Source organism: Quercus lobata, chromosome 6 (genome assembly GCF_001633185.2).
Source record: "Quercus lobata isolate SW786 chromosome 6, ValleyOak3.0 Primary Assembly, whole genome shotgun sequence".
Lineage (NCBI taxonomy): Eukaryota > Viridiplantae > Streptophyta > Magnoliopsida > Fagales > Fagaceae > Quercus > Quercus lobata.
The window spans coordinates 40,267,736-40,287,676 of NC_044909.1; the positions used below are offsets into that span (position 1 = coordinate 40,267,736).

At 40.9% G+C, this 19,941-nt stretch overlaps 1 protein-coding gene and 1 pseudogene across 1 annotated transcript; one reads left to right on the plus strand and one right to left on the minus strand.

Moving 5' to 3' along the window:
* Nucleotides 1-1,660: 1,660 nt before the first annotated feature.
* On the plus strand, nucleotides 1,661-3,175 carry LOC115950780 (annotated as a pseudogene).
* Nucleotides 3,176-6,176: 3,001 nt separating this feature from the next.
* On the minus strand, nucleotides 6,177-6,521 carry LOC115950280. The gene has a single exon (XM_031067503.1). It carries the CDS (start codon nucleotides 6,519-6,521, stop codon nucleotides 6,177-6,179), a length of 345 nt encoding a protein of 114 aa, XP_030923363.1.
* Between the last annotated feature and the right edge of the window lie 13,420 nt (nucleotides 6,522-19,941).

Sequence of the window (19,941 nt, forward strand, 5' to 3'; positions counted from 1 at the left end):
TGGCCTCCGATGGGCCACTGGCCCAACAATCCTGAACCCATTCTGAATCCTATGGGCCTATTAGTCGAACGATCCCACACTTTCTAATAATGATATAAATATGCAAAATTAAGTTATTATCATTGATCCCAAAAAACACTATGAAAACACAAAATTGCAAAACAACCCTAGGTGTTTTTTGGTTCCCAAACAAACTCTCTTTCTTTCTCTCTCAACTGAATGGGAGAGGTTTCTCAAAAAAAAAAAAAAAAAATGAAGGGGAGAGAGGAGCAGAGTGAGTATGTAATAACGTCAAATTTATAGAAAAGAATATGAAAAAATGAATTAAAAAAAGGATTGGAGGAAAGAGTAGCTGGAACTTGTGGAAGGTGTTAATAAGTCAAGAAACTGAGCTAAAAAAAAAAAAAAAAAGGGAAGGAGACAGATTAAAGGAGAGCAATAATAAGGTGAGAATAATAGGAAGAAAAATAGTCTAAAAAGGCAGGAAAATGATTGAAGACACTTTGGTTGATATGGCTTTCTAGCATATTGTATATATAATGGACCCTTAAGAATGCTCTTAGTAGCACACCCCAAACACACCTGAAACAAAGTTTAACATTTTTTTTTAGGTGGGTCAACCTCAACAATGCCTTTGACAAGTTGTAATAATTACGTTCACGTCTGGGAAACCATCGTTTATATGATAAAATTTTCTTTTATATAAACATAGATCACGTTTATTTTATTTTCTATAGAATAAAATATACATAGATCAAGTTGCTAACCATAAGTTTCACAACAAAGATATATTAACAAAAAAATAGAAAAAATAATAAAAATTGAAGAGAAGAAAGAAAAAACACTTAAAAACTTGAACGTAAAGAAGTCGTCACATTGCTTGTCCAAATTAAATGAATGGGCTTTCATCCAATAGTAAACAATAAGTTATTAATGTTGGGCATGGAGTTTAGTTGTGTTTAATTCGGATAATATTTATTTTTTAGTCTATTGTGAATCTTTTATGTAGGAAAGAAATACCGTTATTTCATGTTATAGTTTTATATTTTGTTTTGATATATAAAGAAAAACTTTACTGCTCACATCTTCTATTTTTCCTGTGAATGGTAAAATTACTACAACTTTATGGACGTAAGCAAATTATCAAATCACGTAAATATTGTTTTGCATAATTGTTTTCTTTGGGACATATTTTTCTCAATTTTTTTGCATTTCACAGATTTAGAAATTTCATGTATATTCCATACCACTAATATATTATCTTAAGCCTAATCTTCAATTTGAGACTTTCATAATATAATTTGGAACAATACCTTTTGAAATCCGGATCTGATCTTGTATATATTAAGGACAAGCCTTAAAAGTATACACAACTAAAAGTTCTCTAGCAATTTCTATTTGCTATTCCAAACCAAAGCGGTCCACCATGGCACCATCCATGTGAGCAGCGCATTCCATTCAAGTGAATTAAAGTATCAAATAAATATATTGCTAAATCCTTTTGATCACATCATGATGTTGGGCTCCATTTTCTTTACTTCGGAGTCAAAATTCCTATGGAAAAATAAAGCATATCTATCGTGCTTTTGTTACTTGCGAGGCATCTTTTTTAGGCCTATCCAAACCAAACACTGAATAGCATTCATTCTTCACCCAAAAAATGGTTGCCGTGTTCAACAAGGAGCTCTTGAGCTGGTACCTAATCACCCTCAAGCTCAGAGAAGCTGTAGAATCTAGGGTTGCAACAACATCTACTACCACACCATCTATAGAATTTCCAGAACAAAATCAGCATCTGCTTCAGAAACTGCAGCAGGAACAATCAGAATCACTTCAAATTGTCATAAGAAATGATGGTGAAAATTGTGAAGAGGTAAAAAATCCACCAGATTCTGAATGGGTGATCTCCATCAAAGAAAAACTTGAGCAAGCTAGTCAAGACGATGCAGCAAGTTCATGGGCAAAGCTGTGCATCTACAGAGTCCCCCATTACCTACGAGAAGGCGATGACAAAGCTTATGTCCCCCAGATTGTCTCTGTAGGACCTTATCATCATGGCAAGAGACGCCTACGCCAAATGGATCGCCATAAATGGCGTGCCCTTCAACATGTTCTCAAGCGTACTAATCATAACATAAATCTCTATCTTGATGCAGTGAAGGATCTTTGCAATGCGTGGATCGATGCATTCAATTCAGCGAGACATGATAATGCTGGAGAATCAGCTTCCACTCTTTATACTTGATCGCCTTCTTGGACTTCAGTTAGGTAATCCAGACCAGAAAGGACATGTAGCCAAGCTAGCACTCCAATTCTTTGACCCGTTAATGCCAACAGATGAGCCATTAACAAAGAGTGATAGGAGCAAATTGGAGTCATCACTTGGCTATGAGACCACCTTTGACCCTTTATCAGATCAAGGTGGCCTTCATTGCCTTGATGTTTTCCGAAGAAGTCTCTTGCAAATGGGGCCTCAACTGGAACCTAGGGTTTGGAACAAGAGATGGTCACATAATCGTGTTGCAGATAAACGAAGGCAACAGTTAATACATTGTGTTACAGAACTCAAAGAGGCTGGAATCAAGTTCAAGAAAAGGAAGACAGATCGCTTCTGGGACATAAAATTCAAGAATGGAATTCTCTATATTCCAAGGCTCTTTATCCATGATGGTACCAAGTCACTTTTTCTAAACCTTATTGCCTTTGAACAGTGTCATCTTGATTGTGGCAACGGCATTACCTCATATGTGGTGTTCATGGACAACTTGATCAACTCTCATCAGGATGTGGCTCACCTTCATTACCATGGAATAATTGAGCACTGGCTTGGCAGTGATGCTGAAGTTGCTGACCTCTTCAACCGCCTATGTCAAGAGGTGGTTTTCGACATCAACAACAGTTACCTTTCCCAGTTGTCCGAGGATGTGAACCGGTACTGTGACCATAAGTGGAATGCTTGGTGTGCGAGTTTAAGGCATAACTATTTCAGCAATCCCTGGGCGATTATCTCATTAGTTGCTGCTGTTTTCTTGTTGCTGCTTACTTTTACACAGACCTTCTATGGAGTATATGGTTATTACAGGCCAAGCTGAATCCAGTATATCCAAGCTGGCAAGCTGTCTCTATCGCTCTTTGGTTGAGTTTCAGTTACAGAGTCCGTATGATACCCTGATATTGCCTTTCTCCACACCACCCCCCCCCCCCCCCCCCTTTTTTCTAGGGGACAAATGATTGAATATGTTTGTCTCAGTTTATACAGATATTTGCTGAAATCAAAGATTTAAAAATTGGATTGCAAATAAATTTCCAATAAGTTCCCAGCTATGTTTTACTTGTCTCTGGCAATTTAGAGGGATGATCATGATTTATGAATCCCCAATAGCCAATTCATCAAGCGTTGAGATGATCCCTGCTAGGCTTATAAATTCTTTCGCCCATGATCATGATTTTTTTTTTTTTTTTTTTTAAAAATTTTCTGTTGTAACTCAAATTCTAAAGAAAACGATAGCAATTTCCAATGCAAATAATCACACTATGTTTTGACGATTGCTCACACGTACACCATGGGTTATACAACAAAATCATGCTTTTCGGACATGTCCACGTGAAGCTTCCTGTGTCTTATTAATAGAATACTGAATACCATATGAGCAAGCTAATTAAAATCTAGCTTAAACAGTTTATGTTTCTCTAAACCTAAGATGTAATCAAAAGCAAAACTAAAGTGTGCAGTTGGATAAAAGGCTGGCCTGCAATTGATACACATCAGTGCAAAAACAAATTTCATGTTACACACCTTAAAAAATGAACCTACTAATAAAGAAATGTGGGGTTTGAGAACCTTCCATCGTTTGGTACCAAAGAGCTTTAAAAAAGGAAGTGAGACAAGCTGCAGCGAATTATTTGGCACAATAATTGTATGAAGAAATCACACTTTACTAAAGAAGAGTAGCAAATCAATACAGAACAGACCCCGCCACTCCAAGCAATTCTCTTCTACGTTTTTGTGTGTCAAATCCAACAATTGATTGGCGACTAGCTGACTAAATTATTCAATCCGGTCATAGTTGATAGTCGTATATGCCCTCTTTTTCTTGGCCTAAACTACCGTAGGAAGACCGGGCGGGTATTGTGATTTACTTGAATATGATCATTGTTGAACATGGTATTAATATTGTCGCAATTGCATCTCAAAAATTTATGACAATGTAACTCAATGTCATTTGCTTTGCAAATTGCAATGTAAGTCTGAATTCCACCAGGGACTTGAAATGAAATGGATCTGTTACTGTCTGCAAATGTTTTATTGTTAGCTAAAGAGATTTTTTTTTTTTTTTTTTTTTCATATGTGACCAAATTTACAATCTAAAATACTCTTGGTTATGGATCACACGCTAATGAAATCAGTTTTCTAATGACTAATGTAACAAGAATAATCCTTGGATTAGGCTGTCAATGCTGCCCCCGGAGAGAGAATTGGAGGAGATGAAGCAGTGTCATGAAACATCTGTGCTTTTTCATTAATTTATATGTCAAACGAGAAAATGTAACCTGACTTTTTCCTGTCTAAATAAATTATGAGATTGATTAAGAGGGAAAGGAGACCAAATGGACCGGCCCATCTTTAACAAAAGGCAAGGGAGCGATGGGGTAGGGCCCATGGACATTACAAGAATGGGCTAAAGTGCTTGAAGTTCTATTCTTATTAATTCTAAAACACCAATTAAACCCATCACCCCCAGAACCAAATCTTGCTCTTGAAATAAACCTACAAAATCCTATTTCTTTCCCCTCTTCCCCCAGCACCCTTACTCACAAATTCATATCACCCATCTGTAATTTTGGAGCTAAAACATATGTCAGTTGATTCAGTAGGTAAAATTCTTTTAATATTTTAAGAGAAAACTAAAAACTAAGATTGATTAACTTCTTGTGCTTTCTACCTCTCTACAACTTTGGTAGGGATATCCAAAAGTACTTTAGTAGAGGGATAGAAAGCACGAAAAGTAAACTACTTTGACCATTGAGAAATCATTCCTTAGTCCTTACGCTATTAATAACAAGTACATTATATTTGTATACATCGTGTACTAGCATTGCTCTTTAAATAAAGTAATATGCTTTGATTTTTTTTTTTTTTTTTTTTTGATACACAATGTACTTGTCCCATGACGCTTTAATCCTTTATATTATGTTTGCATTAGTGGTGGGCTCACACGCAATGCGTGAGAATGAATACTTATTTTTAATTTGGTATATACTATAATATATTTTCTAAAATCTTCTAAAGATAATATATGAGGATTAGTCCTCTTGAGAAGAAATAGACTTATTTAGCCAAAGGCATATTCTAATCCTCAACCATTTTCTCTTTCTTGATTGCATATAAGCATCACCCATTTTATATTCTTTTTGTATCCCTCTCTACAAATGCAATACCTTCCTCAAGTATTTTCCATCTCTCTATCTCTACAAATGCATGTTTATATTTACTTTTTATAAAAATCTTAATTACACATTTTTGTGTGTGCATATTTCAAGTGTGTTTTGTTAATATTAATTTTTTTAAGATGGACTGTATTCTTCTAACCTGTGTTGTGTCATAGTAGGATATGTCTTCCTAGATTTTTCTTCTGTGCAATTGAACTTTCTAAGTTTCAAATTTAAAGAATTTAGTTTTAGAAAAATTTAAATGATATTTGGTTGCCCAATTTAAATACTATATTGGTGATTTGAAATCAAAAAATGGTTGGTCTCACTGAAAGTTTGTTAACTTGGATATTTTTTAAAACTTAACTTAAAATTGGGATCCAAAAAACATTGTGCAAACAAAAAATTGCAAAACAACTCTAGGGTGTTTTTTGGTTCTCTCTCTCTCTCTCTCTCTCTGAATGGGAAAGAGGAGCAAAGTGAGTAATGTCAAGAAGTCCAAAAAAGGATTGGAGGAAGAGTAACTAGAAAAGTAAGAGGGGAAGAGCTAAAAAATTGAGGAGATAAATTAAAGGAAAGTGGTTATAAGGTGTGGAATAATATTAAAGGAAGGAAAATTAATTAATTACTTATTTATTTTTATGTAAACGATAACCAGGAGGAAAATGATTGAAAACACTTTTTTTTTTTTTTTTTTAAGAAGCCAAATCAAAGACCTGGGCAATTTATTCCAGAAAAACCAAAACTCAATGAACATCACGCAAAACTAAAGGGGCAATATCAGATGGCAAATCATGCAGCCAAACTTGAACCACAACGTCTGACTTAGCTTTCTTAGCAAGAGCATTAGCAAAAAAATTACAATTACGACTAACATGAACAAATTCCACAAACTGAAAAACAGCAGAATGCATATGAATATCATCCAAAATGTTGCCAAAACTAGCCATCGCACTCGCACCGTGAAGAAGAGCGTTAATGATGATTGCAGAATCTCCTTCAAACACAACTCGAGTGAGGCCAATCTCCAACGCAAACTGGACAGCCTTCAAGCATGCTAAGGCTTCTAAATCCACCACTAATTGGGCCATGGGAATGGACGAGGATAGAGCACCCACAACTTCCCCTTCATTATTACGGACAATGACACCAATGCCTAGGGGTGTGCATGGGTCGGGTTGGGTCGGGTTGAGGGAATTTTTTGACCCGACCCACCATGGTGGGTCAAAAAAAATTCGACCCAACCCAACCCAACCCGCGTGGGTCGGGTTGGGTCGGGTTGAACCCATGGGTTTGACAATTTTTTTATTATTATTAAATTGAGTAGAAAAAAAATATAAATATTAATATATTAAAAAAACCTAAAGATTAGTATCAATGTAACTCCTCAAAGACTCAACACTAATGACTAAACAACCATAGTAATTTATTAGAATTTGTGTGAATTAATTGGCTTTTATATAGGATAGGAAGAATTGGTTATTTAAAAAAACTTATTAATTATATAATATTATATATATATATATATATATAATTAGTATTAGTAGAAGGAATTGAGGAAATGCAAATTATTAAATATAATATATATATAAATATAAAAGTGCCCTACAATTGATTTTTTTTTTAAAAATTATTAAATATAAAATATATTTTAAATATATATTAAATATGGGTGGGTCGGGTCGGGTTTGGCGGGTTTGTAATTTTATGACCCAAACCCAACCCGACCCGCCATAATAATTTTTTTGATAACCCAACCCAACCCACCAAGCCTTAAAAACCGACCCAACCCGGTGGGTCGGGTCGGGTTGGGTCGGGTTTGGCGGGTCGGTGGGTTTTCTGCACACCCCTACCAATGCCCGCCAAACTTGAGCGACAAAACACAGCGGCATCAAAATTTACCTTGAAGCAATGAGGATCTGGAGGGTGCCATTGCTACATGGGATGTGGATGGGGTGGGAAAGGCTCCTCGGTCTGAGCTTGAAGAAACTCTTGCATATAACTCCCCACTTTACTACATATGCTAAACATTGGAAGAGGAGGGCGACCAAATTGGATTGCATTACGTCTATTCCAAAGTAAGCACACAATGATCACAAAAATATCTGCTCTGAACTCCCCTCTGCTAAACAAAAAGCTGGCAAGTAACTCACTGAAGGAGTTGGGATGTGGCGGTGCAGTTTGGTGAAACCATTCCAGCGTAGACCAAACTCCTGAAATGACTTCACAAGACCAGATCGCATAAAGAGAATCTTCAGGAAGAGCATTACACAGTGCACAGCTCGTGCCAGGAACGATATGACACCGATGAAGGTTCACCATTATTGGAAAAGCATTATTACAGATTCTCCATGATGGGACTAACGAAATTGGCTACAGAAGGGCTCAGCAAGACGGACGAGACCATTCCCCGAAGAAGAGCCTAACAAATGCCCACATTATTGACAGAGACAGCCTGATCATTCAATGCCGCCAATAATGCCTCGGACAATTACAAAACCAACTGTACAAACCATTGAGAGCACATTAAAGCCCCATTACTAGGCAGGAGGCGTTACCAAAGGATGACATTAACATCACAATATCAATCACAACGGCTAGAATCCAAGGCAACGTATATAAAGCCCTCACACTGCCAACACAAGGTACATAAAAAAAAAAAAAAACCAACACTCTGAAAGGATACTAATTGTCATTTTGCTATTTTGTTTCATTTTACAAAACACTTTCTCGTTCTGACTTTGGCATCGAAGGCGTTATGGCGGGCACCACACCGGTGACCACATCAGAAGGGGCGGTCTTTTCATTTACGCAAGTGCCCAGACGAGAGCCTAGATCCATCTGGAGGCATTCACCTTGACTGACGAAGTCACGCTTCATCAGTTTGGTGTCGTTTGTGGGGACGACATTTTCGTATTCAAATTCGAAAACATAGTTTTCGATCAACTGTAACATTCAGATGGAGTCCAATCAAGATTCTGCAGCCTTGGCTCAGCAAGTCCAGGCCCTAGCGGCCACTGTTGAAGAGCTTACTAGACAAAATCAAGAAATGAAGCTACGGCTTCAACAGGAGAAAATTGATCCAAAGGCAACTTGGAGGATGAGGGAGATAGCCATAGAAGAAGTGACCATCGAAGACCTACAACTCTAGATGAACAAAATTCGAATCTTCTTCGAGAGATGAGGAAGGAGATGGACGAACTGAGGAACACAATCAAGGAGAAAACAGACCGAAGTGTGGATAAAATGGTCAGGGCAACAGACTCACCCTTCACTACGGCAATCCTGGAGTGTCCGGTGCCATCGAAATTTTGACTACCCCAACTTGAACCGTTTGACGGGCTTAAAAGACCCCCAGGACCACCTCAACACCTTCAAAACGACGCTAGGCCTTCAACAGCCACCTGATGAGATACTGTGCCGTTCCTTTCCCACAACCCTCAAAGGAGCGGCAAGAGAATAGTTCAGCAAGTTGCCAACATCGTCCGTCGATAGCTTTGAGTGGCTGAGTAACATCTTTTTATACCACTTCATTAGAGGACAACGCCCTAAGAGGCCGGCGAGCCATTTACTCAGCATTAGACAAGGAGAGAAAGAAACCCTGAGGTTGTATGTACAACGCTTCACTCGGGAGACCTTGGAGGTAGACGAAGCTGACGACAAGGTGCAACTAATGACCTTCAAAGCGGGACTGAGGTCTAGAGAGTTCGTGGCTTCACTTGTGTTTATCAGCTTTGGTTTCTAATAGTCCTTAGATACTAGTAGGCTGACAAGTCTCGAACGATGTTGAACTTTGGACTATATCTTGTGAAACAACAACACTAAATCAGAGGAGACCGGTGGGGACCGGTCTAAAGTCCTCCTCCGATGAAGTTAGTGAACTTGATATTCTCTGTAAGGAAGGAGTATTCTCTTAGATAAAATTTTCTGAATGCCTTACCCTTCGTCGAAGAATCCTTATATAGTATGTGTGGAACGGTTATCTGTTTAATAATCATTCCTAATGTCAAGGAGTCCGGAGAATTGGGGGTAACTTCCATAGCGGTTATGGAAGTTACCTAGGTTGGACGGCCCGTTCCATAGTGAACTCGTCCATCTTTTATTAAAGACGGACGAGACCATCTAGGACGGCTCACCCACTGTCCAAATGATGATGGGTAAGATTCCAATGGGATCTTTTCTGTCCAAAGACGGACGAGATTAGCCAGGACGCTTGGAAGATCACTTAGCCTGTTTGGTTTGTCCTAGCTTGTCTTTCGTTGGACGATACATATGGACGAGTTTAGGAGTTGATGTTTTTTGTGACACCATCAGTTGCCCCTTTGTCCTTGTGGGTCGTCCAATGAGTTGGGTGAGTTGCTGACACGTCCTTGGGTGTATATAATTGGTTAATAAATCAATGCGCCACGTGTCATTTTTTTTATTGGCGATTGGTCCCGTCGATTTAGTTTTCCAAGTTAGATACCACGTGTCCTTTTCGTATTGGTAGAGTCGTTTCAAATGCCCAGGTCAGCATCCTATAAATAGTGGAATGCCTCCCTTAACCCTTCTCATTTCAGAGATTTTCTTCCTTGACATCCATCATCTAGAGCCTCGTCTAGGAGTTCCTCTGCGTCTAGAGTCTTCTTCCGTCTAGAGCCAGGTATTCTTCTTCTCTCCGTCTTTAGGTTCTAAGTTTCTTGTAAAAAATGTCTGTTGCTTCTTCGTCCATTGATAGCCTTGATAAGGCTATAGACGAGTATTATGAGGACAGTAGTGATAGATCTAGCTCTAGCAGTGCTAGTGATAATAGTGGAGGAAGTACAGACGAGAATTATTCTTCTGGGGCCCCTGGGCTCCCTATTGAAGTCGTCCAAGAACAACTTAGAAGAGCTTCTGGCTCTCAAGTTGGCTCTTCGTCCAGCGTGCCTCCGTCCAATCCGACGGACGAGGAAGAGACCGTCTTTAGTTGCGCAGTAGGCGTTCATTCTAAGATGGATGAACAAAGATTAAATAGTCTTAAATCTTGGTATCAAATTCCTGACGAGTTTAACCCTAGGCTGCCCGTCCGTGGAGAGTGGTGTTGTGACCCACGTTTTGGAATAGGCGTCTATGAATTTTACTTCCTGGGTGGCCTTAGGTTTCCCTTAAATGCTTTTGCTAGAGATTTTTTAGTCAAGTTAGGTTTAGGTGTCTGTCAATTTAATCCTAACGCGTGGAGATTAGTTATCTCCATGCAAATTTTGTGGAGGGAAGTTTTTGGTGGGGACCGTCCTCTTACTGTGGATGAGTTCCTTTATTGTTATAAACCTTCTGCAATAAGTCAGTCTAAGGGTTTTTACCAGTTCACTGCTAGGGGGAATGATTGTAGGTTAATCAAGTCCCTAGCTTCATCTGATAGAAAGTGGAAGACATAATTCATCTTTGTCTCAGGCTTTTGGGCAGGGAACCCTGTGAACATTGGCAGGGATCCCTTTCCTCCTTACACTGGGGACTTAAGGAACCTTCTTCCAGAAGGTATGTCCCTTCCCCTTGTTTATTTTTATCCTTCTCTTTCTATTTAATCCGTTTACAATTTCTAACCTTTATTTACTCATTGTGTTGTAGCTGCCAAGCGTCCGTCTTTCAGCAAATTTCATAGTGACCGCGTCCACAGGGCTCGTCTTCATACAGACAGGAGCTTTCGTTCTCTTGTCACTCTTAGACGTCTAGCCAAGTGGGGTTTGGGTCCTGAGCCGTCAGACGAAACTATTGCACACGAGGTTACTGTGCGCAAAAGTAAGCTTTCAGCTAAGTTTTTTTTATTTTATTTTATTTTATATATATATATATATATATATATATACACACATTCCTGATCTGTTTATTATCTTGTTTTAGAAATGTCAACAATGAAAGAAAACAAAGGGAAAAAAGTTGTAGGTGAGGGAAAACGTCTTGAGGCTCAGACCTAGGATCGTCCTGAGATTCAGGTACGTCGTACGACTGGGGACAAAAGGAAGTTCTTGCCAAAGAACATTGATTTAGAAGGGCTCCTCAGTCATCGAGACAAAAGAGTGAAGCAGGGCTCGTCCAAGGTGGTTAAGTCCAAACCTCCATAGTCTCACCTTCCATCCAGGTAGTTGATGTGGACTCGTCCACTCCGGCTGAATCCACTCCGTTCAAGACTCCTCCGCCCAGAACTCCTTTGTCCAAGTCAACTGCGCCTGACTCGTCCCAGCCTTCTACGAACATCATTGAAAATGAGGATCTAGCTTGGGAATGTTTTTAGTTGGCTGTCCTGGACGAAGACATAAATATGTGTTATAACATGGGCTTGAAGGAGTTTGAGCATTCTAGCGTCCATGACCTCTTTAAGGTATGTTAATATTCATTTCTCGTCCTTGTTTAGTTAACAACCTTTCTTCATTTAACCATCCTATGTTGTTTTATCTATTCATAGGCCATGTCAAAGTTTATGGCAGTGTCCAGACAGGCAACAGAACTAGACAAGATGAGGGTCTTGTTGGAGACGAGAATTCAAGAGGTGAATGCTGACTACAAAAAATGGGCTGGGGCTGCTGCAAAAGCTAAGGAGGAAGTCAATGAGCATAACAAGCTGATCGAGGAGCTAAAGACTGATGCACTGGAGAAGGATACCTGCATTGACCACTTGCAAAAGATGAACAACGAGCTGAATGCTCGTCTCTCCAAGGCAAAAGAGGACGCTTTGGCTGAATTCAAGTCGTCCAAACTGTATACGGACACCCTGGATCGCAATTATGCAGCTGGTTTTGAGGATTTCAGATTGGATGATATTGAGAACTTCTCTGAAGTTGACTTTAGCTCAATCAAACTTAACCTTGCTGCTACCACAAGCTCTCTTATTCAGACCAGCTTTGAGGACGTCAATGTGGAAGACAAAGCCAGCACTCAGCCACCCCAAGACGAGCCCAATGTCAATGCTCCCTCTGCTTAAGGATGAGACCTTTACACTTAGAGCAATCTTTGTTTGTTTTCCTTTTGTTTGGTCCTCTGTTTTAGGACCTTCTTATGTAACCAGAATACACTAGCCTCGTCCATGGTTTTAGGACGGGGTTTTTAAACAATCATTTCAGTTTTTTGAACTAAACGAGGGTTTTTTAGACGTAGGACGTCCACCCTTTGAATGAATGAAGTCTCATTTTCTTTGCATGGACGAGTGCTCTCATTTTCTTTGTATGGACGAGTGCTCTCATTTTCTTTGCATGGACGAATGTTGTTATGCTATTTTAATTCAACTCCAGCTTTAGCTCGTCCATGGCGAAAATATATGTTCTTCATATTGTTAGTCTAACTCGTCTTTGCAGGTAGTATTTTTATCCAGCTTGATTCGTCTTAAGACTTACAAGCTGATTTTACATACCATCCAATTTATTTTGCCCAACTTTTCTCTCGTCCAGAGTTTGGATTGTTTCAGTTGGCTTTTGATTCTCACCCTTAACTTGGACGAAAATGTTATGGCTTTTTCTCGTCCATGAGTTGGACGAGTGTATTTATGGTTTTTTCCTTGTTTTACTCAGGAAAATTTAGACGTTACATCTCTGCATCTAGAGATTTTATTCATCTTGAATCTTTCAATCCTCTTGTGGATTGGCTTGGAGGAAAATATCATGGAGATGTAAAATTCACACAACATTTTGTACATAACATAGATATTGTTTACAGATAAGGCACATGCACACTGATGCCTTTTTATTTAATAAGTACATACTTCATAACTTCGTCCATAAACATGACACAACCATCATAAGTAATAAAGTAGTAGTTTCAAACTTCGAACACAAATAGCATCAAACATAAGTAGTATCAAACACAAACAGCATCAAACATAAGTAGAACGTAAGTAGGCAGACAAGGTCCAAGCTCGTCCATAGGTTCACTTTTACTGATAGTACCTCCTGAGGTGCTCCACGTTCCAAGGATGTTCCAACTTTTTCCCGTCCAGGGCCTCCAAGTAGTAGGATCCTTGCCTTTTACAGTTGATAACTCTATAGGGTCCTTCCTAATTTGGGCCCAACTTCTCATGTGCTGGGTTTTTAGTTGACAAAGAGACCTTTCTCAGGACGAGATCTACTATGTTGAAACGCCTTGGCTTCACCATCGCATCATACTACCTAGCCATGAGGTTCTTGTACTTTGCTGTCCTGTGTTCTGCATCTGCCCTTACCTCGTCTATTAGATCGAGGTTCAGACGGAGTTGCTCCTCATTATCCTTGTCTTGATACATCATCACCTTGTGATTGGCCATATGTATTTCTGCAGGTATGACTGCGTCGCTTCCATAGGCTAGCTTGAAAGGAGTCTCCCCTGTAGAGGTTCTCACTGTGGTCCTGTACGCCCATAAAACTCCTGGTAATTCATCTGGTCATACTCCCTTTGCCCCCTTAAGCCGAGTCTTGATGATTTTCAAATAGGATCAGTTTGCAACTTCAGCTTGGCCGTTGGCTTGGGGATGTGCAGGCGAGGAATAATGGTTCTAAATTCCAAAGTGTAAGCAAAAGTTCTTGAAGAGTGCATTGTCAAATTGTCGTCCGTTGTCAGACACCAATACCTTCGGTACTCCAAATCTGCATACAATGTTCTTCCACACGAAATTTTTCACATTCTGTTGTGTGATATTTGCTAACGGTTCAGCTTCCACCCATTTGGTGAAATAATCGATGCCCACCACTAGAAACTTCATCTGCCTTGTGCCCAAAGGGAAGGGACCCAAAATGTCTAGTCTTTATTGTGTAAAGGGCCACGGTGCCACCATCGGGGTGAGGTATTCCGACGGTTGTCTGGGGACGTTACTAAACCGTTGGCACTGGTCGCAGACCTTAACGTATGTTTTAGCATCAGCTTGCATGTTTGGCCAGTAATACCCTACACGGACGACCTTGTGGACAAGTGATCTGGCTCCTAAGTGATTGCCACATGCTCCTTCATGAACTTCTCTTAGTACATAGTTTGTTTCGTCTAGAGCTAGGCACCTAAGGTAAGGTTGAGAAAAACCTCTCTTGTATAGCACTTCATTCATAAGGACGTATCTAGCCGATCTCACCCTCAACTTCCTGGCTTCGTCCTTCTCTTCTGGTAGTCGTCCGTCTTTCAAGTATGATATAATTTGGGTCATCCAATTTCCTCTACTATCCACCTGTTGTACTTTCGGGACATCTATACTTGGCATATACTGAACTTCATCTGATTCGTCCATTGATTCATTTGCTGAGGCTTCTTTTACTATAGTATCAGCTTCCACGTTCTCTTCCCTTGGGATTTGAACGAAGTCAGCTTTTTCAAATCTTTTCACAAGGCGCATTACCCTACTAATTTATTTCTTCATCCGTTCTTCCTTCGCTTCATACATCCCATTTACTTGCCCCATGATCAGTTGAGAATCCCCCAGGACAAGTATAGACTTGGCTTCCACAGACTTAGCCAATTCTAGCCCTTTGAGAAGGGCTTCATATTCGACTTCATTATTAGTTGCTTGGTACTGTAGACGGACTTTATGTTTCAGTTTATCTCCTTCTGAGGATTGTAGGACCACACCAATTCCACCTGCATGCCGTGTAGACGAACCATCCACATGGACGACCCATCTCTTACTGTCTTCTGTCTCATCATGACTTGGGGTAAACTCCGCAATGAAATCTGCTAGTGCTTGAGCTTTTATGGCATGCCTTGGTTGATACCTAATGTCAAACTCACTGAGCTCTACAACCCACTGGGTTAATCGTCCTGTAACTTCCAATCTATTCATTGCCTTCTTGAACGGATGATCTGTCATGACATTAATGACATGTGCTTGGAAATAATGCCTCAGCTTCCTAGAAACGATGATCAATGCGAAGGCTAATTTCTCCATTTGTGGATACCGTCCTTCGGCTTCCCTCAATGCCTTGCTTGTATAGTACACAGGTCTTTGCACTTTATCTTCTTCTCTTATCAATGCTGAGCTCACGGCATGCGGGTTACCGCTAGGTATAAATATAACTCCTCTCCCACCACTGTTGGACTCAGCAGCGGTGCCATGGTAAGGTATGCCTTCAAATCTTTGAAAGCTCTCTGACACTTGTCGGTCCATTCAAATGTTTTTTTGAGAACCTTAAAAAATGGCAAACATTTGTCAGTGGCTTTAGAGACAAACCTGTTAAGTGCGGCAACTCGTCCAGTAAGGGATTGGATTTCCTTGGTATTTTGCGATGGCTTTATGTCCAATATTGCTTGAATTTTATCAGGATTTGCTTCAATTCCCCTGTAGGAGACTATAAAGCCAAGGAATTTCCCTGATGATACTCCAAAAGCACATTTGCTAGGATTCAGCTTCATGTGATACTGTCTCAGTGTGTCAAATGTCTCCTGCAGGTCATCTAGATGCCTTCACTTGTCCTGACTCTTCACCAGCATGTCATCTACATAGATTTCCACATTTCGCCCAATCTGCGGACGAAACATGTGGTTGACCAACTTCTGATATGTCGCCCCTGCATTCTTTAAGTCAAATGGCATCACCTTATAACAGAATAAGCCTTGACTGGTGACAAAGGATGTCTTCTCTTGATCAGCCTCGTCCATCCTTATCTGATTGTATCCAGAAAAGGCATCCATGAAGCTAAGCAACTTATGGCCTGCAATTGAGTCTACCAACTGGTTAATGTGTGGCAGCGGATAACTATCCTTGGGGCAAGCCTTGTTCAGGTCAGTGAAATCTACGCACATTCTCCATTTGCCTTTTTGACCATTACTATATTGGTCAACCAATCCGGGTAGTACACTTCCCGAATAAACTTCGCCACCATCAACTTTTGAACCTCGTCTTTGATAGCACCATCTCTCTCAGGGTTAAACACCCTCTTCTTTTGCCGCATAGGCTTGGAAGAAGGACATACATTCAAACGGTGGGTAATGACACTAGGGTCTATACCCGGCATATCCTCATGACTCCACGCAAACACATCAATATTTTTCTTCAAAAACTGGACGAGGTCCTTTTTAATCTTCTCTTCTAGATTAGTTCCAACCCTGGTACACCTCTCAGGGTTATCTTCATCCAAGGAAATATCTTCCAATGCTTCGGTAGGTTTTGCTACAACTCTCTTTTCTTCAATATTCATGGCTTGAACTTGTTCATCCATGGCCAACATGGCCAGGTAACATTCTCTTGCTGCTAGTTGGTCCCCTTATACCTGCCCTACTCCGTGTTCTGTTGGAAACTTGACTGATAAGTGGTAAGTAGAGGTAACAGCTTTCCAACTATTCAAAGTTGGTCTTCCAATTATAGCGTTGTAGGAGGATGGACAATCTACCACAAGGAAGTTCACATCCTTGGTGATTTGTCATGGATATGCCCCCACTACCACAGATAAGGAAATAGTACCCATTGGTTGCACCTTCATTCCACCAAAGCCTACTAGGGGGGAGTTTACTGGACGGAGCTGGTCTTGTCCTAATCTCATCTGCTGAAAACCTGAATAATATAAAATGTCTGCCAAGCTTCCGTTGTCCACAAGCACTCTTCTAGTTGTGTAGTCAGCAATTAATAAGGAGATGACGAGAGCATCATCATGGGGGTGATGAATTCTCTCAGCGTCTTCGTCTATGAAGGTGATTGCTTGCTCGTCCATGGACCTTGCTCTCGGTGACCGTCCAGAAAGTTGGACGCTCTATACTACCTTCAGGTATGCTTTCTTGGACTTGGACGACTGGCCAGTTGAACTTCCCCCTATAATGACTCTTATTTCTCCGAGTGGTGGTCGTGACGATTCTTCCATCTTCCCTTTCTGTTTCTCGTCCCTGTGGTCTCGTCCAAGGAAACTCCTCAACTTCCCTTGCCTTATAAGATTTTCAATTTGTTGCTTTAAATAGAAACACTCATCTGTATCATGACCATGATCCCTATGGAAGCGACAATACTTGCTCCTATTGCGCTTGTTGGAATCTCCATTCATTTTCTCCGGCCATTTCAAGGAAGGATCATCCTTGATTTGCATAAGGACCTACTCAAGTGGGACGTTCAAAGGGGTATATTTCTGGTTCCATGCTGAAGAGCCTGGCTTCTTACTATCTTGGTCTCTCCTTTCTTCCATCCGTCCCTTCTTTGGACGAGGACCTTGCTCGGGATGGCGACTGGGATTTGCGTCTACTCTTTCAGACCTCTTCCTCTTCTTAGCAATGATCGCGTCTTCTGCATTCATAAAATTTTGAGCGGAATGGACAAGTTCGGCCATGGACTGGGGTTCTTTTTCATAGAGTTTATGTATAAACAGATCCGAATTCACCCCATTATGGAAAGCTGCCAATAGGAGCTTATCATCTGTTTCGTCCACACTCAGGGCTTCTTTGTTGAAACGGGTGATGAATGACCAAAGGCTCTCGTTCTCCCCTTGCTCTATTGTCAACAAGCTGGACGAGGAACGCTTATGCCTTTGTCCCCCAATGAAATTGTTAACAAACAACTTGCTCAACTCTTCAAAAGAACTTACCGAATTTTAGGGTATTTTGCTGAACCAAACTCGCGCCGGACCTTTAAGGGTGGTAGGGAAGGCTCTACACATTATCTCGTTAGGCACCCCTTGAAGATGCATGGTGGTGTTGAAAGTGGCTATGTGATTAAACGGGTCACGTGTTCCATCATACGAATCTAGAGAAGGTAACTTGAACTTTGATGGTAGAGGGTGACCGTTGATGGAAGCCGTGAAGGGGGAATTAGTTCTATGAACCAAATCTTCTATCGGATTCGCCCTCCTCATATGCTCTTTCATTTCCTCCATAACTCTTTTCATTTGGTCCATTTCTTCTTTCAAGTGTGGTACCGTTCGTGAAGTGGTGCCTCTGAACTGACTTCCAATTTCGGTATTCTCTCTACTGCCATGACTCTGTGTTTGTCCTCCTTCTTCACGTTCTTCACGTGTCTGCCTCCTCATATTAATCTCCATTCTTAACTCTTGGTTTTGGCGAGTCAACTCCACCATAGCATCCGCCATAGATTGCGCATGTTGGACAGATGATGTCTGCATGACCGGTGAAAACTGGCGATCGCGATGAGGGTTGCTGCTTCCTTGATGGCTTGGGCTAGTAGCCCTCGATGTAGTCCGAACCATCAACCCTTTGTCACGGAGAAGCAAACTGTAAAACAATCTCTTCCCACAGATGGCGCCAACTGATAGTTCCTTGGATTCCAGTAGGCTGACAAGTCTCGATGATGATCTTTGGGCTATATCCTGTGAAACAACAACACTAAATCAGAGGAAACCGGTGGGGACCGGTCTAAAGTCCTCCGATGATGAAGTTAGTGAACTTGAAATTCTCTGTAAGGAAGGAGTATTCTCTTAGATAAAATTGTCTGAATGCCTTACCCTTCATCGAAGAATCCTTATATAGTATGTGTGGAATGGTTATCTGTTTAATAACCGTTCCTAATGTCGAGGAGTCCGAAGAATTGGGGGTAACTTCTATAACCGCTATGGAAGTTACCTAGGTGGGACGGCCCGTTCCATGGTGAACTCATCCATCTTTTATTAAAGATGGACGAGACCATTTAGGACGGCTCGCCGATTGTCTAAATGATGATGGGTAAGATTCCCATGGGATCTCGTCCGTCTTTGGACGGACGAGATTAGCCAGGACACTTGGGAGATCACTTAGCCTGTTTGGTTTGTCCTAGCTTGTCTTTCGTTGGACGATACATATCGACGAGTTCAGGAGTAGATGTTTTTTGTGACACCATTAGTTTCCATTAAGAAAACCAACTTGGGATCTTTTGTAGTCACTAGGGCAACTACTTTATCCTTTGTCCGTGGGTTCCTAAGCCCACGACAGTTCTAGTTAAGGCAACTTATTGTGATCGGTGGTGCTGGTACCCAACAACCACTTTTGAAATTTGGACATCCTCCTAACTACCATAGCCCATGCATTGCTTCTTTCCCTCCATTTGTATGTCTATCTCCATGCACAACCATGTTTCCCAAAATCATTTTTCTCCCCCTCAGACCCGAACCCGTTACTCATTTTAGTCCCCTGCTCAGAATTCCCCACCTCACGTGCTAGTCTCTTCCACCCTCTTGTAGATTGTGGTGTGGGTTTTGAGTGGACTAAAATTTCACCCAAGGGCCTCGAGTCTTCAGCACTCAGTATAGGGGAGCCCGAGGCAGCATGCTTATCCACTGGAACTTGGTAACCCGTGGGCTCCTCAATGGTTAGATTGATAATGTTCTTCTCCAACCTTGCTGCCTGAGGCTCCAAACACTCCTTACACTCACTTGTTGCCATGCTTTCACTATCTGATGTGCACCCACGGCCTGCCTCATCAGTTGTGGGAGCCACGAGTTTTGGACACTACCACTTGCTTCGCTTCCATGCAATCCCTCTATCTGTCAAACCCCGAACTTGTCATGGAGTTAGTTAGAGAAGACAACCCACCCGTGGTGCTATGATCCTGAACTCTTCGTTGCTTCTGTTTCAACCAAGGAGCATGATTGCGAGCAACTTTCGAAATCACAGCCACTGTCTTCCTTGTAGCTCTAAATG